At 39.8% G+C, this 25,521-nt stretch overlaps 2 protein-coding genes and 1 long non-coding RNA gene across 9 annotated transcripts in view; 2 read left to right on the forward strand and 1 right to left on the reverse strand.

Moving 5' to 3' along the window:
- Positions 1 to 24,494, reverse strand: LOC131943916 (golgin subfamily A member 6-like protein 6). 6 transcript variants are annotated; one of them, XM_059304272.1, is made up of 9 exons: positions 24,478 to 24,494; positions 23,502 to 23,828; positions 12,942 to 13,059; positions 11,938 to 11,992; positions 10,067 to 10,115; positions 9,121 to 9,164; positions 7,822 to 7,886; positions 6,406 to 6,480; positions 1 to 423 (listed from the first exon to the last, which is right to left on the reverse strand). In XM_059304272.1, exons 2-9 carry the CDS (start codon positions 23,714 to 23,716, stop codon positions 199 to 201), a joined length of 846 nt encoding a protein of 281 aa, XP_059160255.1. In that variant the 5' UTR covers positions 23,717 to 23,828; positions 24,478 to 24,494; the 3' UTR covers positions 1 to 198. The 6 variants fall into 6 exon arrangements, with proteins under 6 accessions (XP_059160255.1, XP_059160254.1, XP_059160256.1 ...); XM_059304271.1 differs by lacking the exon at positions 24,478 to 24,494 and adding an exon at positions 24,158 to 24,341; XM_059304273.1 differs by lacking the exon at positions 24,478 to 24,494 and adding an exon at positions 24,148 to 24,341 and having other exon boundaries at positions 23,502 to 23,806.
- On the forward strand, positions 18,576 to 20,701 carry LOC131943917 (uncharacterized). The gene is made up of 3 exons (XR_009386972.1): positions 18,576 to 18,682; positions 19,975 to 20,136; positions 20,267 to 20,701. It is a non-coding gene; the product is annotated as an uncharacterized LOC131943917 (long non-coding RNA).
- LOC131943915 (uncharacterized) overlaps positions 24,432 to 25,521 on the forward strand; it is a 36,134-nt gene continuing 35,044 nt past the window's right edge. The window contains exon 1 of one of the 2 annotated variants that reach the window (XR_009386971.1): positions 24,432 to 24,784. Coding sequence is in view for 1 of the 2 variants with exons in the window: in XM_059304267.1 (XP_059160250.1) it covers positions 24,623 to 24,784 (162 nt within the window). In the remaining variant the exon portion in view is untranslated. The remainder of the gene's footprint in view (positions 24,785 to 25,521) is intronic. The other variant, XM_059304267.1, reaches the window with a different exon arrangement.

Genomic DNA, 25,521 nt, shown 5'->3' on the forward strand with positions numbered 1-25,521 from the left:
GAATATTGATTGATTGTATATTGGAGATAATAAAATAAACAAGAAGTTTCATGTGTATCAATATTTTTGGTGTTATCAGCTGACATACATATAAATCATCAAGTACCCAATTTATTATTTGCTAAACCAGTCATTCAGCAAGATACAGATATCATAGCAAGTACTCAAAGAAACAGTGACCAAAGTACGTTCATCTAATCACCCTTCTGCTGACATGTCATTTGTTAAGAAAAAATGTGAGCCAAACTTTTCTTGCGTGAACTTGTTCAGTTCTGCGTCTGCTGTCAAAGTTTTGCTGGAGGCACTGATGGCCTGGTACACGAGATCCACATCCAAGTCAGCCGTCTGCAGCATGGCCTCTGTCTCTGGACTTCTGGCCCTCACGCTGGCTGATTCCAGACTGCTGATGTCTGACAGACTCTTCTGTAGCAGGCACAACATCGCATTGTCAGAATGGTGGTGTGTGTGTGAGGACAATGGTGGTGTGTGTGTGAGGACAATGGTGGTGTGTGAGTGTGAGGACAATGGTGGTGTGTGTGAGGACAATGGTGGTGTGTGTGTGAGGACAATGGTGGTGTGTGTGTGTGAGGACAATGGTGGTGTGTGTGAGGACAATGGTGGTGTGTGTGTGAGGACAATGGTGGTGTGTGAGGACAATGGTGGTGTGTGAGGACAATGGTGGTGTGTGTGTGTGAGGACAATGGTGGTGTGTGTGTGTGAGGACAAATGGTGGTGTGTGTGAGGACAATGGTGGTGTGTGTGTGTGAGGACAATGGTGGTGTGTGTGTGAGGACAATGGTGGTGTGTGTGTGAGGACAATGGTGGTGTGTGTGTGAGGACAATGGTGGTGTGTGTGTGAGGACAATGGTGGTGTGTGAGGACAATGGTGGTGTGTGAGGACGAAGGTGGTGTGTGTGAGGACAATGGTGGTGTGTGTGAGGACAAATGGTGGTGTGTGTGAGGACAATGGTGGTGTGTGTGTGTGAGGACAATGGTGGTGTGTGTGTGAGGACAATGGTGGTGTGTGTGTGAGGACAATGGTGGTGTGTGAGGACAATGGTGGTGTGTGTGTGAGGACAATGGTGGTGTGTGTGTGTGAGGACAATGGTGGTGTGTGTGTGAGGACAATGGTGGTGTGTGTGTGAGGACAATGGTGGTGTGTGAGGACGAAGGTGGTGTGTGAGGACAATGGTGGTGTGTGTGTGAGGACAATGGTGGTGTGTGAGGACGAAGGTGGTGTGTGTGAGGACAATGGTGGTGTGTGTGTGAGGACAATGGTGGTGTGTGAGGACAATGGTGGTGTGTGAGGACAATGGTGGTGTGTGAGGACGAAGGTGGTGTGTGTGAGGACAATGGTGGTGTGTGTGAGGACAATGGTGGTGTGTGTGAGGACAATGGTGGTGTGTGAGGACAATGGTGGTGTGTGAGGACAAATGGTGGTGTGTGTGAGGACAATGGTGGTGTGTGTGTGAGGACAATGGTGGTGTGTGAGGACAATGGTGGTGTGTGTGTGAGGACAATGGTGGTGTGTGAGGACGAAGGTGGTGTGTGTGAGGACAATGGTGGTGTGTGTGAGGACAATGGTGGTGTGTGAGGACAATGGTGGTGTGTGTGTGGACAATGGTGGTGTGTGTGTGAGGACAATGGTGGGGTGTGTGTGTGTGTGAGGACAAATGGTGGTGTGTGTGTGAGGACAATGGTGGTGTGTGAGGACAATGGTGGTGTGTGAGGACAATGGTGGTGTGTGTGTGAGGACAATGGTGGTGTGTGAGGACAATGGTGGTGTGTGAGGACAATGGTGGTGTGTGTGTGAGGACAATGGTGGGGTGTGTGTGGACAATGGTGGGGTGTGTGAGGACAATGGTGGGGTGTGTGTGTGTGTGAGGACAAATGGTGGTGTGTGTGTGAGGACAATGGTGGTGTGTGAGGACAATGGTGGGGTGTGTGTGTGTGTGAGGACAATGGTGGGGTGTGTGTGTGTGTGAGGACAATGGTGGTGTGTGAGGACAATGGTGGGGTGTGTGTGTGTGTGAGGACAAATGGTGGTGTGTGTGTGAGGACAATGGTGGTGTGTGAGGACAATGGTGGTGTGTGAGGACAATGGTGGTGTGTGAGGACAATGGTGGTGTGTGTGAGGACAATGGTGGTGTGTGAGGACAATGGTGGTGTGTGAGGACAATGGTGGTGTGTGAGGACAATGGTGGTGTGTGTGTGAGGACAATGGTGGTGTGTGAGGACAAATGGTGGTGTGTGAGGACAATGGTGGTGTGTGTGAGGACAATGGTGGTGTGTGTGTGAGGACAATGGTGGTGTGTGTGTGTGTGTGAGGACAATGGTGGTGTGTGAGGACAATGGTGGTGTGTGAGGACAATGGTGGTGTGTGAGGACAATGGTGGTGTGTGAGGACAATGGTGGTGTGTGAGGACAATGGTGGTGTGTGAGGACAATGGTGGTGTGTGAGGACAATGGTGGTGTGTGTGTGAGGACAATGGTGGTGTGTGTGTGAGGACAATGGTGGTGTGTGTGTGAGGACAATGGTGTGTGTGTGAGGACAATGGTGGTGTGTGAGGACAATGGTGGTGTGTGTGTGAGGACAATGGTGGTGTGTGAGGACGAAGGTGGTGTGTGTGAGGACAATGGTGGTGTGTGTGTGAGGACAATGGTGGTGTGTGAGGACAATGGTGGTGTGTGTGTGAGGACAATGGTGGTGTGTGTGTGAGGACAATGGTGGTGTGTGAGGACAATGGTGGGGTGTGTGTGTGTGTGAGGACAATGGTGGTGTGTGTGTGAGGACAATGGTGGTGTGTGAGGACAATGGTGGTGTAAGTGTGAGGACAATGGTGGTGTGTGAGGACAATGGTGGTGTGTGAGGACAATGGTGGTGTGTGAGGACAATGGTGGTGTGTGAGGACAATGGTGGTGTGTGAGGACAATGGTGGTGTGTGTGTGAGGACAATGGTGGTGTGTGAGGACAATGGTGGTGTGTGAGGACAATGGTGGTGTGTGTGTGAGGACAATGGTGGTGTGTGTGTGAGGACAATGGTGGTGTGTGAGGACAATGGTGGTGTGTGTGTGAGGACAATGGTGGTGTGTGAGGACAATGGTGGTGTGTGTGTGAGGACAATGGTGGTGTGTGAGGACGAAGGTGGTGTGTGTGAGGACAATGGTGGTGTGTGTGTGAGGACAATGGTGGTGTGTGAGGACAATGGTGGTGTGTGAGGACAATGGTGGTGTGTGAGGACGAAGGTGGTGTGTGTGAGGACAATGGTGGTGTGTGTGAGGACAATGGTGGTGTGTGTGAGGACAATGGTGGTGTGTGAGGACAATGGTGGTGTGTGAGGACAATGGTGTGTGTGTGAGGACAATGGTGGTGTGTGTGAGGACGAAGGTGGTGTGTGTGAGGACAATGGTGGTGTGTGTGAGGACAATGGTGGTGTGTGTGAGGACAATGGTGGTGTGTGAGGACAAATGGTGGTGTGTGTGAGGACAATGGTGGTGTGTGTGGACAATGGTGGTGTGTGTGTGAGGACAATGGTGGTGTGTGAGGACAATGGTGGTGTGTGAGGACAATGGTGGTGTGTGTGTGAGGACAATGGTGGTGTGTGAGGACGAAGGTGGTGTGTGTGAGGACAATGGTGGTGTGTGTGAGGACAATGGTGGTGTGTGAGGACAATGGTGGTGTGTGTGTGGACAATGGTGGTGTGTGTGTGAGGACAATGGTGGGGTGTGTGTGTGTGTGAGGACAAATGGTGGTGTGTGTGTGAGGACAATGGTGGTGTGTGAGGACAATGGTGGTGTGTGAGGACAATGGTGGTGTGTGTGTGAGGACAATGGTGGTGTGTGAGGACAATGGTGGTGTGTGAGGACAATGGTGGTGTGTGTGTGAGGACAATGGTGGGGTGTGTGTGGACAATGGTGGGGTGTGTGAGGACAATGGTGGGGTGTGTGTGTGTGTGAGGACAAATGGTGGTGTGTGTGTGAGGACAATGGTGGTGTGTGAGGACAATGGTGGGGTGTGTGTGTGTGTGAGGACAATGGTGGGGTGTGTGTGTGTGTGAGGACAATGGTGGTGTGTGAGGACAATGGTGGGGTGTGTGTGTGTGTGAGGACAAATGGTGGTGTGTGTGTGAGGACAATGGTGGTGTGTGAGGACAATGGTGGTGTGTGAGGACAATGGTGGTGTGTGAGGACAATGGTGGTGTGTGTGAGGACAATGGTGGTGTGTGAGGACAATGGTGGTGTGTGAGGACAATGGTGGTGTGTGTGTGAGGACAATGGTGGTGTGTGAGGACAAATGGTGGTGTGTGAGGACAATGGTGGTGTGTGTGTGAGGACAATGGTGGTGTGTGTGTGAGGACAATGGTGGTGTGTGTGTGTGTGTGAGGACAATGGTGGTGTGTGAGGACAATGGTGGTGTGTGAGGACAATGGTGGTGTGTGAGGACAATGGTGGTGTGTGTGTGAGGACAATGGTGGTGTGTGTGTGAGGACAATGGTGGTGTGTGTGTGAGGACAATGGTGGTGTGTGAGGACAATGGTGGTGTGTGAGGACAATGGTGGTGTGTGAGGACAATGGTGGTGTGTGAGGACAATGGTGGTGTGTGAGGACAATGGTGGTGTGTGAGGACAATGGTGGTGTGTGTGTGAGGACAATGGTGGTGTGTGTGTGAGGACAATGGTGGTGTGTGTGTGAGGACAATGGTGGTGTGTGTGTGTGAGGACAATGGTGGTGTGTGTGTGAGGACAATGGTGGTGTGTGTGTGAGGACAATGGTGGTGTGTGAGGACAATGGTGGTGTGTGAGGACAATGGTGGTGTGTGAGGACAATGGTGGTGTGTGTGTGAGGACAATGGTGGGGTGTGTGAGGACAATGGTGGTGTGTGTGTGAGGACAATGGTGGGGTGTGTGTGGACAATGGTGGGGTGTGTGAGGACAATGGTGGGGTGTGTGTGTGTGTGAGGACAAATGGTGGTGTGTGTGTGAGGACAATGGTGGTGTGTGAGGACAATGGTGGTGTGTGAGGACAATGGTGGGGTGTGTGAGGACAATGGTGGGGTGTGTGTGTGTGTGAGGACAAATGGTGGTGTGTGTGTGGACAATGGTGGGGTGTGTGTGAGGACAATGGTGGGGTGTGTGTGTGTGTGAGGACAAATGGTGGTGTGTGTGTGAGGACAATGGTGGTGTGTGAGGACAATGGTGGTGTGTGAGGACAATGGTGGGGTGTGTGTGTGTGTGAGGACAATGGTGGTGTGTGAGGACAATGGTGGGGTGTGTGTGTGTGTGAGTGAGGACAAATGGTGGTGTGTGTGTGAGGACAATGGGGGTGTGTGAGGACAATGGTGGTGTGTGAGGACAATGGTGGGGTGTGTGTGTGTGTGAGGACAAATGGTGGTGTGTGTGTGAGGACAATGGGGGTGTGTGAGGACAATGGTGGTGTGTGAGGACAATGGTGGTGTGTGTGTGAGGACAATGGTGGTGTGTGAGGACAATGGTGGTGTAAGTGTGAGGACAATGGTGGTGTGTGTGTGAGGACAATGGTGGTGTGTGAGGACAATGGTGGTGTAAGTGTGAGGACAATGGTGGTGTGTGAGGACAATGGTGGTGTGTGAGGACAATGGTGGTGTGTGAGGACAATGGTGGGGTGTGTGAGGACAATGGTGGGGTGTGTGTGAGGACAATGGTGGTGTGTGTGTGAGGACAATGGTGGTGTGTGTGTGAGGACAATGGTGGTGTGTGAGGACAATGGTGGTGTGTGTGTGAGGACAATGGTGGTGTGTGAGGACAATGGTGGGGTGTGTGTGTGGAAGACAATGATGGTGTGTGTGTGAGGATAATGGTGGTGTGTGTGTGGGGAAGACAATGATGGTGTGTGTGTGTGAGGATGATGGTGTGTGTGTGTGAGGATAATGGTGGTGTGTGTGTGGGGAAGACAATGATGGTGTGTGTGTGAGGATAATGGTGTGTGTGTGTGAGGACAATGATGGTGGTGTGTGTGTGAGGACAATGGTGGTGTGTGTGTGAGGACAATGGTGTGTGTGAGGACAATGATGGTGGTGTGTGTGTGAGGACAATGGTGGTGTGTGTGTGAGGACAATGGTGGTGTGTGAGGACAATGGTGGTGTGTGTGTGAGGACAATGGTGTGTGTGAGGACAATGATGGTGGTGTGTGTGTGAGGACAATGGTGGTGTGTGTGTGAGGACAATGGTGGTGTGTGTGTGAGGACAATGGTGTGTGTGAGGACAATGATGGTGGTGTGTGTGTGAGGACAATGGTGGTGTGTGTGAGGACAATGATGGTGGTGTGTGTGTGAGGACAATGGAGGTGTGTGTGTGTGTGTGTGAGATACTGTCACCAGGTCAGGTAGATGGCTATTTGTGACAGCTGTATGATGACAGCATGACTCACCTCAAGGTTAGCAAGACACAGTTCTGTTTGTTCATTCATTTTCCTCAGTTTTTCTTTCATTTCTTGAATTTTTTTCTGGGTGAAAACAAATTTGTTATAAAGCATTTTAAAATTAACCTGCAACTTTTGTAGAATACCTTATGTGTTATTAAGCATTTTAAAATGATCCTGCAACTTTTGTAGAATACCTTATGTGTTATTAAGGGGATATGCGTGGAAAAAAAAAATCACAAAATTTCTTGTTTTTCGTCATGATCGGTTTCTTGCACTTTTGGATACTTTGTCCATTTTTGTATAAAGAAAATAATAACTTTAAAGAAAAAAAAATATTTTATGTGTTTGAACTACCATTTTTATGACCCTATTAATTAAAAAAGAATCATTTTTTCCCAATCTTACAAGCTCTCTATGAAAAGTTTTATATTCGTCATTATATTGTATTTGACATCATTGGAAAGCTGGATTTCTCATGTATCTAATAAACTTAATTTCCTACATCTCGGAAACACCCAAAGCTTACAATCGGCTTTGCAGTTTACACTGATGTGGTACTTTCCTGACCTAGTTTTCGTTACTTTTGGCTGTTTTTCTCAGTTCGCATGTTTTTAACACTAAAAAGCCTACTACTTTTTTATTTATAAAACAATGCCAACCATATTTTCAGTAATTGTTCATGATGCAAAAATACAACTTTTGTCACGGGGGAATTGTGATTGCTTCCATAGAAAAAATGTATTTGGTAATTAATATGCAAATTTTGAAACTTTTGAATACTAAAAAGGGTACGATTTTTTAGACCTGGTAAAATTCTTACTATTAATTATTTCAAAAAGTTGTCGTGACAAAAGTTTTAATATATACTGAAATATAAGCCATTTAAATTTGATTGCTGTAGCTGCATAAATAAAAAAAGCCTTAGTATTTTTAAAAGTACCGAAAAATTCAAAATGGCGGAGGTTTTTTGGGTTTCCATGACAACTTAAATTGTTTTCGACCCTTTTTTTTGCTGTTTAATACTTACTTTTATATGCCAAATATGATAAAAGTATTAAAAAGGCTTTAGATCTTAAACTGTAAAAAATAGAAAAAAAACATAGCATATCCCCTTAAGCATTTTAAAATTATCCTGCAACTTTTGTAGAATACCTTATGTGTTATTAAGCATTTTAAAATTATCCTGCAACTTTTGTAGAATACCTTATGTGTTATAAAGCATTTTAAAATTATCCTGCAACTTTTGTAGAATACCTTATGTGTTATTAAGCATTTTAAAATTATCCTGCAACTTTTGTAGAATACCTTATGTGTTATTAAGCATTTTAAAATTATCCTGCAACTTTTGTAGAATACCTTATGTGTTATTAAGCATTTTAAAATTATCCTGCAACTTTTGTAGAATACCTTATGTGTTATTACCTTAGAAAATTTGTGTGCTGCCTCTCCCTGCTCATCTGAGTTTTTTGGGATCTTTTCACCAGTGACTGTAAGTGACAGTGTGATTTTTTAAAATGTGATCTTGTGACAGTGATATTTTATTTGATGTGATATTGTGACAGTGTGATTTTATTTGATACAAGAAAAATGGCCTGTTGAGGAAGGATACAACGGGCGCTAGGTTGATAGTGCTGTCTATTTTCTCTAAACTAAAACCAACCCTCCCCCCCCCCCCCCCCCCAAAACATGTCTACCATCCCATTCAACGAGATATAATTATATACTTTTTCCAGTGTCCGCCCCCTCCCAGAAAATTCTACCCCTGCCCCCCAAAAAATTCAAGTACCCCCACCCCTCGACGGGGAAGAAAAAGTCTGAATGAAACACTGGTCGCATTTGTAGATCATACAAACTAAAGGAAGAACCCGGGCGTAGCTTCGCCCCTACCGGAAGAGATGCTTGAAAAAAAAAACTGCACGCTAAACACTTTTTAGATTAGAAAAAGTTCCCCCTCCGGGGAGGAAAAAGTCTGAAAGAAACACTGGTGTCGCGCTTAGCCACTACCCGAAGTATTGCATGAAAGAAACTGCAAGCAAACCATTTTTTAGATTAGACACATTAATTAGGCAGTAATTTTTATTATAAAGTATCGATGAAGAAATTTCTTTTGAGTGGGGGGTTGGGTGGGGGTGGGCGGCTTAGACGTTCTTTCGCGAGGGTGGAGCTTCGCCCCTACCCAAAGAATTGTATGAAAGAAACTCTTCACCCAAACCACAAAATTGCCTTTTTATTCAATGTTTACTCGAGAATCAATGACGTCATATTTCTGTGTGCACTCTCCAGCTTGATACCATTTTCTACTATATGCTAAATGTGACGTCATATTTCGTTTTACTATGAAAGTTTTTAATTTGCTTGTGTTTTCTCTATAGCGTTCTTGTCAGACAGATAGATAGATACATACACAGATAGATAGACAGACAGCGAAACTATTATTATAGATGATCATGTGACTGTGATTTTTTAAAATGTGATCATGTGACAGTGTGATCTGATTGGATGCTTTTACCTGGGTCAACACCATGTTTTATGTGACAGTGTGATTTGATTGGATGCTTTTACCTGGGTCAACACCATGTTTTATGTGACAGTGTGATTTGATTGGATGCTTTTACCTGGGTCAACACCATGTTTTATGTGACAGTGTGATTTGATTGGATGCTTTTACCTGGGTCAACACCATGTTTTATGTGACAGTGTGATTTGATTGGATGCTTTTACCTGGGTCAACACCATGTTTTATCAATGTCTTTTCTTGGTCCACCCTGGGGACAATAAAAGAAAAAGGCTACAGGCATACAGTAGCTTCTGGCTTGACATACTTTTTTTAAACCGACGTCATGGTAATGATGGCTGCCAAAAACGACGATACCGTGATTCGTTTTTTAACAATGTATCATGGTCATTTCAGAAATATATACTTAAAATTGTTATTTTTGCGTATTATTCAAGGATACTGGTCTAGGTTTAGCAATGGAGGATTAGTGTTTGGTGCTAACTTGTCATTGGAGAATATCAAGCAGAACATTAAAAGTAAGCAAAATGTGAATGGCTTTATTTAATAATGTTCTAAACATACTGAAAATATATTCTAAACTATAGAAAATTATAGCTTTGATTTCTACTAAACTAATGGCGTTAATGTTTTTAAAATCATGCAGGGTAAAAACAAAACATATAAAAAATAACTTGATCTAGACAACACGCCATGTATTTGAATGGGGAGAAATCTAGCAGACAACTGATTTCTGCCGAAAGACAGTGAACAGTCAATCCAACAACACTCCTTAAAATCTAACCCACCATATCACTGAGTATCAGTCATATCATTGTAGCCATTTAAAAACTGAAGCGTTTTTTCATAAATTATTTTCTAGGCTACCAATTAAATTTGATAAATAAAATTGGTATTGAATTAAAGGTAAATAAATGTAGTTTTTAATTGTTTAAGCCATCTTGAACAATAATAAAATCTTTGGCGACACCCTACACACAGTGGTGATACAAACTTCTGGCACACAGTGGTGATACAAACTTCTGGCACACAGTGGTGATACAAACTTCTGGCACACAGTGGTGATACAAACTTCTGGCACACAGTGGTGATACAAACTACTGGCACACAGTGGTGATACAAATAAGAGCTATAACATGTATGGACACTTACAGCGCTTGCTGTAGTTGGTCATGTTGTTTTATTGCTGCATCTTCAGCCTCTGTCAACATGTTCAAGTGATAGTTAGTATTTCATGTAGAGTTGGGGACAGAACACCGCGTCAAAAACATCATATTTCATGTAGAGTTGGGGACAGAACACCGCGTCACAAACATCATATTTCATGTAGAGTTGGGGACAGAACACCGCGTCAAAAACATCATATTTCATGTAGAGTTGGGGACAGAACACCGCGTCACAAACATCATATTTCATGTAGAATTGGGGACAGAACACTGCGTCACAAACATCATATTTCACAGCACAGAACACCGCGTCACAAACATCATATTTCACAGGACAGAACACAGCATCACAAACATCATATTTCATGTAGAGTTGGGGACAGAACACTGCGTCACAAACATCATATTTCACAGCACAGAACACAGCGTCACAAACATCATATTTCACAGGACAGAACACTGTGTCACAAACATCATGTTTCATGTAGAGTTGGGGACAGAACACAGCGTCACAAACATCATATTTCACAGGACATAACACAGCGACACAAACATCATATTTCATGTAAAGTTGGGGACAGAACACTGCGTCACAAACATCATATTTCACAGGACAGAACACCGCGCCACAAACATCATAATTCACAGGACAGAACACCGCATCACAAACATCATATTTCACATCACAGAACACAGCGTCACAAACATCATATTTCACAGCACAGAACACAGCGTCACAAACATCATATTTCATGTAGAGTTGGGGACGTTTCACTGCGTCACAAACATATTTCACAGGACAGAACACCGCGTCACAAACATCATATTATATGTAGAGTTGGGGACAGAACACTGTGTCACAAACATCATATTTCACAGCACAGAACACAGCGTCACAAACATCATATTTCACAGCACAGAACACAGCGTCACAAACATCATATTTCACAGCACAGAACACCGCGTCACAAACATCATATTTCACAGGACAGAACACAGCATCACAAACATCATATTTCATGTAGAGTTGGGGAAGGGAAAACCGTGTCACAAACATCATATTTCATGTAGAGTTGGGGACAGAACACTGCGTCACAAACATCATATTTCACAGCACAGAACACCGCGTCACAAACATCATATTTCATGTAGAGTTGGGGACGTTTCACTGCGTCAAAAACATATTTCACAGGACAGAACACCGCGTCACAAACATCATATTATATGTAGAGTTGGGGACAGAACACCGCGTAACAAACATCATATTTCATGTAGAGTTGGGGACAGAACACCACGTAACAAACATCATATTTCACAGGACAGAACACTGCGTCACAAACATCATATTTCATGTAGAGTTGGGGACAGAACACCGCGTAACAAACATCAGATTTCACAGGACAGAACACAGCGTAACAAACATCATATTTCATGTAGAGTTGGGGACAGAACACCGCATCACAAACATCATATTTCATGTAGAGTTGGGGACAGAACACCACGTAACAAACATCATATTTCACAGGACAGAACACTGCGTCACAAACATCATATTTCATGTAGAGTTGGGGACAGAACACCGCGTAACAAACATCAGATTTCACAGGACAGAACACAGCGTAACAAACATCATATTTCATGTAGAGTTGGGGACAGAACACTGCGTCACAAACATCATATTTCACAGGACAGAACACAGCATCACACACATCATATTTCATAGGACAGAACATAGCATCACTAAAGGTCAGAAACAAAATGACACCGAATGTCACTACGTTCATTGACACCACTACACACATACAATGACACACAATCGACTACACACCTACCTTTATAACAATGACCAGCGCTTACCTTTTATTTTTTTCTCTCTCTGATCTAAGAGCTGACTCATGGAAGCAAGTTCAGCCTGGTCAAAACAAATGTCATCTTGTTATTCTTTCATTGGCCGACATTAGTCCTGTCAACTGTCTCTACCTCAGCTTCTCTCAACTGTCTCTCCACATACCTCAGCTTCTCTCAACTGTCTCTACCTCAGCTTCTCTCAACTGTCTCTCCACATACCTCAGCTTCTCTCAACTGTCTCTCCACATACCTCAGCTTCTCTCAACTGTCTCTCCACATACCTCAGCTTCTCTCAACTGTCTCTCCACATACCTCAGCTTTTCTCAACTGTCTCTACCTCAGCTTCTCTCAACTGTCTCTCCACATACCTCAGCTTCTCTCAACTGTCTCTCCACATACCTCAGCTTCTCTCAACTGCCTCTCCACATACCTCAGCTTCTCTCAACTGTCTCTCCACATACCTCAGCTTCTCTCAACTGCCTCTCCACATACCTCAGCTTCTCTCAACTGTCTCTCCACATACCTCAGCTTCTCTCAACTGCCTCTACCTCAGCTTCTCTCAACTGTCTCTCCACATACCTCAGCTTCTCTCAACTGTCTCTCCACATACCTCAGCTTCTCTCAACTGCCTCTCCACATACCTCAGCTTCTCTCAACTGTCTCTCCACATACCTCAGCTTCTCTCAACTGCCTCTCCACATACCTCAGCTTCTCTCAACTGTCTCTCCACATACCTCAGCTTCTCTCAACTGCCTCTCCACATACCTCAGCTTCTCTCAACTGTCTCTCCACATACCTCAGCTTCTCTCAACTGCCTCTCCACATACCTCAGCTTCTCTCAACTGTCTCTCCACATACCTCAGCTTCTCTCAACTGCCTCTCCACATACCTCAGCTTCTCTCAACTGCCTCTCCACATACCTCAGCTTCTCTCAACTGTCTCTCCACATACCTCAGCTTCTCTCAACTGCCTCTCCACATACCTCAGCTTCTCTCAACTGTCTCTCCACATACCTCAGCTTCTCTCAACTGCCTCTCCATGTCCTCTCTCCTTCGCTCTTGTTCACTGTGAGCTTTCAAACTGAGTAAATGACCCTGACCTTCACCTTTCTCATCACTCCAAACTTCATTGCTGAATGGTAGTAAACAAAAGCAAATTTCTAATGTGCCAGCAAGCAAGATTGATATGACTGGCCAAAACCTAATGGACCAAGATAATGACTGGCCAAAACCTAATGGACCAAGATAATGACTGGCCAAAACCTTCAGGACTGAGATAATGACTGGCCAAAACCTAATGGACCAAGATAATGACTGGCCAAAACCTAATGGACCAAGATAATGACTGGCCAAAACCTTCAGGACTGAGATAATGACTGGCCAAAACCTTCAGGACTGAAATAATGACTGGCCAAAACCTAATGGACCAAGATAATGACTGGCCAAAACCTAATGGACCAAGATAATGACTGGCCAAAACCTAATGGACCAAGATAATGACTGGCCAAAACCTTCAGGACCAAGATAATGACTGGCCAAAACCTAATGGACCAAGATAATGACTGGCCAAAACCTTCAGGACCAAGATAATGACTGGCCAAAACCTAATGGACCAAGATAATGACTGGCCAAAACCTAATGGACCAAGATAATGACTGGCCAAAACCTTCAGGACCAAGATAATGACTGGCCAAAACCTTCAGGACTGAAATAATGACTGGCCAAAACCTAATGGACCAAGATAATGACTGGCCAAAACCTAATGGACCAAGATAATGACTGGCCAAAACCTAATGGACCAAGATAATGACTGGCCAAAACCTAATGGACCAAGATAATGACTGGCCAAAACCTAATGGACCAAGATAATGACTGGCCAAAACCTTCAGGACCAAGATAATGACTGGCCAAAACCTAATGGACCAAGATAATGACTGGCCAAAACCTTCAGGACCAAGATAATGACTGGCCAAAACCTTCAGGACCAAGATAATGACTGGCCAAAACCTTCAGGACCAAGATAATGACTGGCCAAAACCTAATGGACCAAGATAATGACTGGCCAAAACCTAATGGACCAAGATAATGACTGGCCAAAACCTTCAGGACCAAGATAATGACTGGCCAAAACCTAATGGACCAAGATAATGACTGGCCAAAACCTTCAGGACCAAGATAATGACTGGCCAAAACCTAATGGACCAAGATAATGACTGGCCAAAACCTAATGGACCAAGATAATGACTGGCCAAAACCTTCAGGACCAAGATAATGACTGGCCAAAACCTTCAGGACTGAAATAATGACTGGCCAAAACCTAATGGACCAAGATAATGACTGGCCAAAACCTAATGGACCAAGATAATGACTGGCCAAAACCTAATGGACCAAGATAATGACTGGCCAAAACCTTCAGGACCAAGATAATGACTGGCCAAAACCTAATGGACCAAGATAATGACTGGCCAAAACCTTCAGGACCAAGATAATGACTGGCCAAAACCTAATGGACCAAGATAATGACTGGCCAAAACCTTCAGGACCAAGATAATGACTGGCCAAAACCTTCAGGACTGAAATAATGACTGGCCAAAACCTTCAGGACTGAAATAATGACTGGCCAAAACCTAATGGACCAAGATAATGACTGCCCAAAACCTAATGGACCAAGATAATGACTGGCCAAAACCTTCAGGACTGAGATAATGACTGGCCAAAACCAAATGGACCAAGATAATGACTGGCCAAAACCTAATGGACTAAGATAATGACTGGCCAAAACCTTCAGGACTGAGATAATGACTGGCCAAAACCTTCAGGACTGAAATAATGACTGGCCAAAACCTAATGGACCAAGATAATGACTGGCCAAAACCTAATGGACCAAGATAATGACTGGCCAAAACCTAATGGACCAAGATAATGACTGGCCAAAACCTAATGGACCAAGATAATGACTGGCCAAAACCTAATGGACCAAGATAATGACTGGCCAAAACCTTCAGGACCAAGATAATGACTGGCCAAAACCTTCAGGACCAAGATAATGACTGGCCAAAACCTAATGGACCAAGATAATGACTGGCCAAAACCTAATGGACCAAGATAATGACTGGCCAAAACCTTCAGGACCAAGATAATGACTGGCCAAAACCTTCAGGACTGAAATAATGACTGGCCAAAACCTAATGGACCAAGATAATGACTGGCCAAAACCTAATGGACCAAGATAATGACTGGCCAAAACCTAATGGACCAAGATAATGACTGGCCAAAACCTTCAGGACCAAGATAATGACTGGCCAAAACCTAATGGACCAAGATAATGACTGGCCAAAACCTTCAGGACCAAGATAATGACTGGCCAAAACCTAATGGACCAAGATAATGACTGGCCAAAACCTTCAGGACCAAGATAATGACTGGCCAAAACCTTCAGGACTGAAATAATGACTGGCCAAAACCTTCAGGACTGAAATAATGACTGGCCAAAACCTAATGGACCAAGATAATGACTGCCCAAAACCTAATGGACCAAGATAATGACTGGCCAAAACCTTCAGGACTGAGATAATGACTGGCCAAAACCTAATGGACCAAGATAATGACTGGCCAAAACCTAATGGACCAAGATAATGACTGGCCAAAACCTTCAGGACTGAGATAATGACTGGCCAAAACCTTCAGGACTGAAATAATGACTGGCCAAAACCTAATGGACCAAGATAATGACTGGCCAAAACCTAATGGACCAAGATAATGACTGGCCAAAACCTAATGGACCAAGATAATGACTGGCCAAAACCTAATGGACCAAGATAATGACTGGCCAAAACCTAATGGACCAAGATAATGACTGGCCAAAACCTTCAGGACCAAGATAATGACTGGCCAAAACCTAATGGACCAAGATAATGACTGGCCAAAACCTTCAGGACCAAGATAATGACTGGCCAAAACCTTCAGGACTGAAATAATGACTGGCCAAAACCTTCAGGACTGAAATAATGACTGGCCAAAACCTAATGGACCAAGATAATGACTGCCCAAAACCTAATGGACCAAGATAATGACTGGCCAAAACCTTCAGGACTGAGATAATGACTGGCCAAAACCTAATGGACCAAGATAATGACTGGCCAAAACCTAATGGACCAAGATAATGACTGGCCAAAACCTTCAGGACTGAGATAATGACTACCTAGTCAGATATAATGACTAACCAAAACCTTTTATAATGACTAACCAAAACCTTTTATAATGACTAACCAAAACCTTTTATAATGACTAACCAAAACCTTTTATAATGACTAACCAAAACCTTTTATAATGACTAACCAAAACCTTTAGGTCAGACATAATGACTAACCAAAACCTTTTATAATGACCAACTAATACCAAGGTTGATAAAGAAACTACTGCTCATGCAGAACAATAAACTATTTTTGAAAAGCAAATTTTAAGTGTACAACTGTAATTATAGCTTTACACTAATTGGCTGAGCTGCCTACCTTAAAAAATGGTTACTTACAAAAGCATAAATATTCAATACTAATTACATTTGTCTGTGACATTTTAAAGAACATATTTACTCACAACTAACTTTTTGTAGACAATGTAGCAAGTCAAATTGTAGGCCATTACAAAATTAATATGCACAAAAGAAATGTTTGTATCAGGTAATTAAGCAGATAAATGGAACTGTTGAGGGAACGTGGTCGGGGTGAAAAAGAGTTTGTAAGTGCTAACTCCAAAAGTCCTGGGTTACAACTTGAGAACTCCATTACCTGGGGACAGCAACCCATCTTGGAGAGAAAGTGAAGAAATCAAATAACTGCTGCCTTGTAGTTTGTTCTTGGATGGACAAAGGCTACGCAAATCCAAAGAGAAAACAGGCAGTTAATGGGCCCTACCACGGATATGTTGACATGAAATAATTCATGGTGTTGGAAGAAATCACTTCAATAATATTATTAAGAACAAAGAAGAAGAGAATGTAAAACTGAGCCAGGAGCCAAAAGTTACTAAAAGAAAAAAATGACATCAACACAGGGGCGGAACTACAGTGCCGCCAGACCCCGCAATGCGGGGGGGCCCACGCCGTTTAGGGGGCCCACAGCCGCCCATAATAAATTTTTTTAAAGTTAAAATTAATTTTCATGCATTTTTGACCTGATGGTTGTTTTGAAAAAAAGAATACTGTAGCTGCGGTTGGAGTATCTTTATACTATAGACACCATCCCACGCTCTTGTATATTCTTTTTCCTACAATCAAACACACGCTGTTGTCGGCAAAATTCTTTTGAAAAAAACATCAATTGCGCGAGAGGCCGCTGGATATTAAGACGGCTTTTTGAGACCATCCCAAATTTGGTACTGATGGATAAAAAGCACATCGGTGCTTTGTTGTCCCTTTTAAGTTCCTTTCTCAGACCTCCCCTCCCGCATATATATATATATATATATATATATATATATATATATATATATATATATATATATATATATATATAAATTTTGTCACTGGCACCTTGATAGTGGTTTTGTAAATAACAAACAGATAACAGATATAATACAGTAGTGATATTATTTAGTAGCTAAGACATGCTGTTGTGTAAAAAAAATTAAAAAATATACACATGAGCTGTAGTGTGAAAGATAGGCAAACGTTCAAACCACTTCCATAAATTATTTCCCTTTTTCAAATAGCCAAGTAGGGGTGCTCAGAAGCTCCTTTTAATAGATGTGTAATAATCAAATTAAACAGCAATTACTTATCTTAATTATTATTTTTAAAAAAAATAAGTACTAAAGAATGGTATAGTAAAATAATGAAATGTAGTTAAAACTAATAATATAAATACAAAAAAACATAAAAATAAACATAACACGAGACACCATTACTTATACAAAGCTTTATGATTTATATACTTTTGACCAACTTAATGATTAGCGGTTAATAAGGCAAACATAAATGAAAACAGATTTTCAAAACAGACCAATGCACTCTACACATGACATGTTGTTGTGATTATATTTAATTGATTTTTTTTTCAAAACCCGATCAGGCCAGAAATGAGTATCCTATTTCCGTATTGTGTGTTTATATATAAATATATATATATATATATATATATATATATATATATGTATATGTATATGTATATATATATATATATATATATATATATATATATATATATATATATATATATATATATATATATATATATATATATATATGGGGGCCAAAAAAATTTTTTTGCGGGGTGGCCCATTTTTTCTAGTTCCGCCACTGCATCAACATGACCATTTCAACACAATTTAGGCACATTTATTGCAACCTAACAGTCAAAATGGTAAAATTACTGGCAAAATCCTACTAACAGTAACAGAATCTTTTAGTTACTACAAGCCTCAAGGTGGAAGCACATCTACAGCTGAGATGGAGCTAAAGTGGATTCCTAAATAGTTTTTAATTTTTTTTAGCTTATCATTAGCAAGTTGCGCAGCTTGCGCCGTGACCTTTGTTGCCATGGTAATCATGGCTGTACCTTGAACCTAAATTCCATGTTTCCGGTTGCCCATTGGTAATTAAGGCCATGTCACTTAAGGCGAAACCACAGCACACCTGATCTACGCATGACACAGAGCGCATCTTTGTTTTAACCTCAAGAGGATTTAGATTCAAAACCTATTTTAATTTTTGGATCTCGTTTATTATCTTACAGAGGAGCAATGTGCTGAAATATAAGGTAAGAGTCTATAAATAATAAAGTACTTAATATTTACATTGACATGCCCAAATGTTGACTAGACTAATAATTGGGTCTTCTAAAATTAACCTATATTTTAAAATTACGATTTCAATGGTCCGCAAGCCTAGGAAGGCTCACCGCGATAGAGCCTTAATTTCGCGCCAAATTTCCTGTGATTCTTACATTATTAAAATATCGCATTACTTGATTACTATTACCCCATAGTATTACTATAGGCCTACTAATATTAATAATTTAGTTTAAGTAGCCTACATTACATTTACTAAATTATTACGGTTGATTAGGACAATTAGGTCTAGATCTAGACTTTACATTAATTTAATTTTAAGATTTTTACACAAGTTGACTTAAATTTTGATCTAGATCTAGATTTTTCTAGATTTCTAGATCTAGACTCTAGAAAATATAAAATTTAGACTCTAGTATAGATCTAGTAGTCAATAGGCCTAGAATAGATCTAGATGATATTATTAATAAGATAGATAGCCTAATAGATTCTGGATTTAGAGAAACGAATCCAGATTACTAGCTCTATTGATCTATATTCTATATTCTATAGTTATTCTATAGTAACTAGATCTAGTCTAGATCAGATTAGATTTAGAATAGATCTAGATCTAGTAAAAAATAATCTTTAGGCCTAGATCTAGTTTAATTCTAGATCTAATTTAATCTATAGGCTAATAAAAAAAGTAATAGGGCCTACAAGCCTACACTAATCTAGATCTAGATTCTAGTAAGAAATAAAACTTTTAAGGTGCTAGTTAATTTTGATATAGATCTAGATCTAGATTCTAGATTTAGACCTAGATTTAGAATCTAGATAAGTTAATTAATTATATAAGTGTTCATCTAATTCTGCATTAAGTATTAAGTAGGACTAGACCTATATGATAGCCTATATCAATTCATTAATTAGCCTATTTATTTTAATTCAGTACATTTAGTAGATGAACACAATCATTTAATCATTATGTTTGATTAGGTCATACAAATTCTAGTCTAGATCTAGATTCTAGATCTTGTAAAAATAGTGAGACATTGTTAAATGGTTAAGAATAGATTTAGACTAGTGCAGGTATAATTCTCCATCAAGTAGGCCTATATATTTAAATTAATGTAGGCCTATGTATATATCCATAATTAGGCCTATTAAGGACAATTTTAATACTTGATAATGTTATTAATATTAATTTAATTCTAGACTTGTGTGCCTAGAACTTGGGTCAGTTTGTTTTCTTTGTACATCTTATTTGCTTATATTATAGGCAAGACCAACAAGGTGTAAGAAGGATTGCTAATGTAATCAGAAACTTGATGGCTGAGATAAAGCGGCTGAGGAGAACAGGCTTGTGACTGGGAATAGGTTGGTGGAACTTGTGTACAGCCCTTTCTATGTTCAACCCATGTCTCAGGTGGAAGTACATTCAGTAAGTATGGAGACTGAATTTATTTCTAATGTTTATATTTATTTTATATAGTTTGCAATATGTTGTGCTAGATATATATTTTGTGAAATGGTCTGCTAAATTCTAATTCCATTTGCCCTTCTCTTTTCAGGTACAGTTTTCATGGAGATCCAGCTTTATTCAAGGCTCATCTTAAAGAGAATGATGTGGCTGCTGGGACATAACTTAAGTCTACATACAACTGCTTGCAGATCTCAAGAAGCCTGGGGTTCTCATGCAGCACCGCAAGCACTCAGGCTGATTGGGAAGTTAATTTCTGGTCCTTTGATAAAGTTGATTTACAAGAACGCAATGTGGCGATCAGTTGTACTCTGTTTCTTAAAGTCATGGAAGCGTTGTTGACTTCTACTGAGCCTTTCTTGGTGCGACAGCTGGAGAGGTATCTGATGGGAAATCTGATTGGTGTTCAGCTGGTGGGAGCAAGGTGATCAGGGTGTGTCGCAATACAGTGGAAGGACTATTAAAAGACTGCCAGCAACAAAACAAAAGTCAGCTCTTTACACCATAAGCTACTGGGCAGAGGATGAGGATAATGCGGGATTTCAGTCATCGGGCAGAATCATGGTGGTTGACTTTATAGGAATCTTGTTTTTCTTTCTGAATAATAGCTAATCAGAATTTCAGAGTACTTCTTTCATTTTTAGTATAAAAATGAACTTTATTTTTTAAACATTAGTGTTTTTGTAAATTGTTACTGAAAAAATGATTGCTGTGAATTGTAAACTTATTTTGAAAACTAATACTAACAATGTTTATAATTAAGTTTAGTGTTCATAGTGTAAAAAAAAATTACATTTTAATTAATTACTTAACTTATTTTTCATGGTAATTGAAATCAGCTAGATAATCCTAGAATCAGTAGTCAATGTGCTTCTTTTCCTTAGATGTGCTAATTGTATCTAAAGATTAATTATAATTGATACTTTAGAAAATTGTTTTAACACTAAAGAGACTAAAGTGGTCCAAGAAATTTTTCGTCACCTATTTTTTTTCCAGCATACATTCAATAAATGGGTTAGATCTACATCTACTAGTAATTATACTTTAAACCAATATTTTAATGTTTATTCCTTGATAATTAATACTACTTTTCTTCTTAAAAGGGATCGTAATGAGAAGAGGCTAATTTCTTGATTATGTAACTGTTTTACAGTACTGTGTTGATCGTAGATTATACAAGGGCTAAATTTAGGTTGTCACTATGTAATTTATTTCTTTGCTCTTATAAACATATTTTTAAATTATTGCAAAAAATCTTTTTTTTTACTTTGCCATTCTCCTAAATGTTTCTATTTTATTAGACAAAATTAAAATTCATGTGGTAATCTGATTACTGTATTTTAATAATTTATATTTCTTTTAGCAAACATTGAAATGTCAGTATGCATAGTTCAGTAGTAATAAACACTGGTACACACTTTGACAGCTGTTTTCTTTTTATTTTGTTCTATAATTTTATTATGGCCTCCTGATATAGACATTGAATATCAAGGGGGGGGGGGTTGAGAAGGTATCGTAAAGGCAACCAGTTGCTACTTCCATTTTCCATGTGGTGTGTGTGTAGGTCTACTCTACTTCATCTACCCAAGTAGTATCGTTCATTACAATTACATTAAAGAACTTGTGAAGTAGTATGTGCTTATGCATTTCTATTATATAATAGAAGTAACAGTATTAAATATTAATAAATCGATTTACAATAACTAGATCTAGTTTATTTTAAACCTACATTAATTTTTTTACACGGAGTAATAAGTCAATAATAATATATGAATCATGAATGGCATTAAATTACTCAATCATATCCAGTCCAGTATAACTTAGGCTTTAAGCTTGATTATAATTTTTTAGTTTAAAAAAATGCGAATCCCGGATGATGCAATAAAATTATAATTTTTTAATTTTTCGAAAAATGCGAATCCGTGATGATGCAATTAAAAAACCATCGGTGCCAACTTTTTTTCTTGCGTAACATAGACTTGAATGACGAAGGTCTAAGCTGTTTAAGCCACGCCCACAAATTTTTAAAAGGCCATATCTTAGCTCCTAATTAAGCTAGAGACACAAAATTGGTATCAATGTGTAGGGAAAAAAATCCTGTTTGTTTGTGGTATAATTTTACTTGAAATTAGTGGAGTTTAAAAATTACGAGCAACAGCCTATTATCATTGGGGAGCTCACTAGGGACTAAATGCATTTAAAAAAATTCAAAACACCAGTAGACAAGAAGCAAAGCTGTGATGGTGACAGACACATTTTTTTTGGTTCATTGAGCAGACAAAGGATAAAACAGCAACAAAAATCAAGCAAAGGATAATACACCAATAAAATTAAGTTTTAATAAAAAGAACAAGCACTACTTTTTCGAAACCTAAGCAAATTAGCAATGTTTTGCAAGACAAATAGATATATTTCATTGGATTACTTTAATAAGACAAATAGATATATTTAATGGGATTACTTTAATATACTATCGGTGCTTGAATAAACATGGGGTCGTGGATATGATGTTATCAAACCTAATTTACCCCTCTTTCTTCATTCATATAAATTCATGTGATTGCTGCGAGCCTGCTGTCAACAGATGCTTGACTATAGAACATAGTTGTCCCAACAGAGGATTTCAAAATTGCATTACGCTCCCACCATTCAATTGCACAGTAAGATCACTAAGTAACTAGTTTGCGATTTGGGAGTCCAGAAGCAGTGGCAATAGGGGAGACTTATTCTTTGTTAATTCATGCATTACAAGTTAACTTAGTAGTGTGGTTATTAAGTTTGGTAATCTATCGTTTTAGTTGCGTAAAATTGTCCGAGGCTAGTTATGTGAGAAAAAGTTGCCTCATTGTTCAGGCTTTTATAGAAGTATATTGTGATATATTTGTGTCAAATATTATAGATAACTGAATATTAAACCAAAATCAATGGCTAAATATATCAATATAGGCCAGAAATTAAACAGCAGTGGTTGTGAGCAAGATTTGCTATATAAACAGAGGCCAACAGTTTCCCCCAAATCTCTAACTATAATTTTACAAAAAAAAAAAACTTTAACAAGATGGCTGCTAAAATAAATGAGCTTGGTTGCATCTGATGAAAACATCGCTAGTCTTTATTTATTACTGAAAAGTTTTGACACGGTTGTTTAAAAACAGGTACATTAATGAAATTTTGAAACATTTTTGTAACTTTCAAAACATAAATCCTCCTAAAATGTGAAATAATTACTAAAATTTAATGAGTCATCCTTTTTTCACATTAGTAGCCTCGACAGATTTTATGTATCAAAAACGATACATTTAAATTTAATTACCGTAAGTTCATACCTTTGTGTCATTATACTCTGTGGCTGATTCTGATTATCTTTCAATTTTCTTGAAGATTTGTTGTTTGTTGACAGCCCTGCTGTTACCATGTTGATTTTTGATGATTTATTTTTTACTGATGACTTTTGGGAAGTCTGGGGTATCACTACTTCTGCTGTTCTAGCAATGTTTTGGACGTAGTCTTCAGCAGTGGAGGATTGTACCTCCGCCTCCATCTCTACACTACTAGATCTAGATCTAGTACTAGATCTAGATCTAGATTCACTTGTAAACTTCTTACTTTTACTTTCATCAACTTGGTGTTGCTTTGCAACAACAGGAATGCCACTTTTATTTTTTTTTATAGTATGTGAATGTGAGTTTAAGTTATTTGACATTTTTAAAAAGAATAATAATAGGAGTCTATCCTTTATCAATAAACTTGAATAATCTACTCTTACTCTAAATCTAAGACTAACTCTAAGTCCTAACTAGTCGATCTAGAACTCTAGAGATCTATATAATATAACTAAGTCAAGTGTGTTAGTGTAGTTAAAGAACTTGCTACGAGGCGAGGGTTAGATTCTAGAGATCTAGATCTAGATCTAGATCTAGATCTACTTCTACTTTCTAGTCTAGAAGTTCTAGATCTAGAGTCTAGTGGTACTTGGATCTACAGTCTAGCTAGGTCTAGATTAGAGAGAATCTAGATTTATAAATCTATGGAGAGTCTAGGAATCTATCTCAAATGTATTATTTGCTGCTGTTTCCAGTGAACTGCTTTAAGTTCAAAATCAAATTTTAATAGGCCTATTTATCTTAATTCTGCGCGCAGCAACCAAACAACGTAAAAGTTAGAATTGACTCATTCGTAACAAAACAATTTTTTTATGTAGGCTATTAAATTAGATTTATTACCTATTTGATTTAGTAATAAGGCCTAGATCTAGTTATTTTTAATAAAATAACTTAAAAACGTAATTGAAACCTAATCTACCTTTATCTACTGTTGTAAATATAATTAATTAGACTCTGTTATGTGTCTTACATATAGGATTATAGAGTATAGAGTTTGATTTAGATGTAAAAGGCGAATGAAAAAATGAAAATTATTAGCTTTGGCTAGCGTCCTAGGATTCAAGATGGACGACTGCACTTTAGCAACGTTGACCGTGAAATCATGGACCTTGATACCACTATTTAAAAAAGATATTACTGAGTATAGTACTACTGTTCCTAGTGGCGTAGATAAAATAACATTTGATTTAAGCACTAGTGATAAAGGTGCTTCTTTTTCTATTTCAGTAAGTTTTTTTTCAGATGGCCTCTACACTCTCTTAAGTTAAGAGTCTTAACACTCTTCTATAAGTATAGTATCTATAGTATAGATCTAGTACTAGATCTATCTACTCAGACTACTCTACAGTCTACACTTTACCTACACTCTAGGACAGGGGTCTCCAAACTTTTCAGTCCGAGGGCCGCATTAAGTATCATATTTCAGTTCGGGGGCCAGTTTCTTCCAGGCATGTCTTTGATTTTTATGAGCAAAGTTCCTCAGCTATCACCAACAAACGTATTTTTCCGTGGACAAAAAGATCTACGCGGGCCATAGTTTGGAGACCCCTGCTTAACTACACTAAACTAAATAGTGACTAATACTAATTTAATAAAAGAAAATTAGATTTTAACTTAGATCTAATACTAATTTTTTTCAGCCTACTACTACTAGGCCCAATTATTAATTTTAAAGATTTATAAGTAAATTATTAGGCCCTAATATTATTTTTTTTAAATAGTTTAACTTAATAAAATAAACCTGGCCTAACTAAATTATTCTTTAGATGATTTTTTATTAGTAGAACTATTCATTATACATTAGTTAGGCCCAATCCTAGGCCGTAATCATTTATTTATAAGTTTTAGTTTAGCATTCAGTCAGATGAAGTGTAGCATTCAGTCAGATGAAGTGTAGCACTGGTAGCATTCAGTCAGAGAAAGTGTAGCATTCAGTCAGAGAAAGTGTAGCATTCAGTCAGAT

This window comes from Physella acuta, unplaced genomic scaffold (assembly GCF_028476545.2).
Source record: "Physella acuta isolate Inbredline_101_S28 unplaced genomic scaffold, ASM2847654v3 ptg000473l, whole genome shotgun sequence".
NCBI lineage: Eukaryota > Metazoa > Mollusca > Gastropoda > Physidae > Physella > Physella acuta.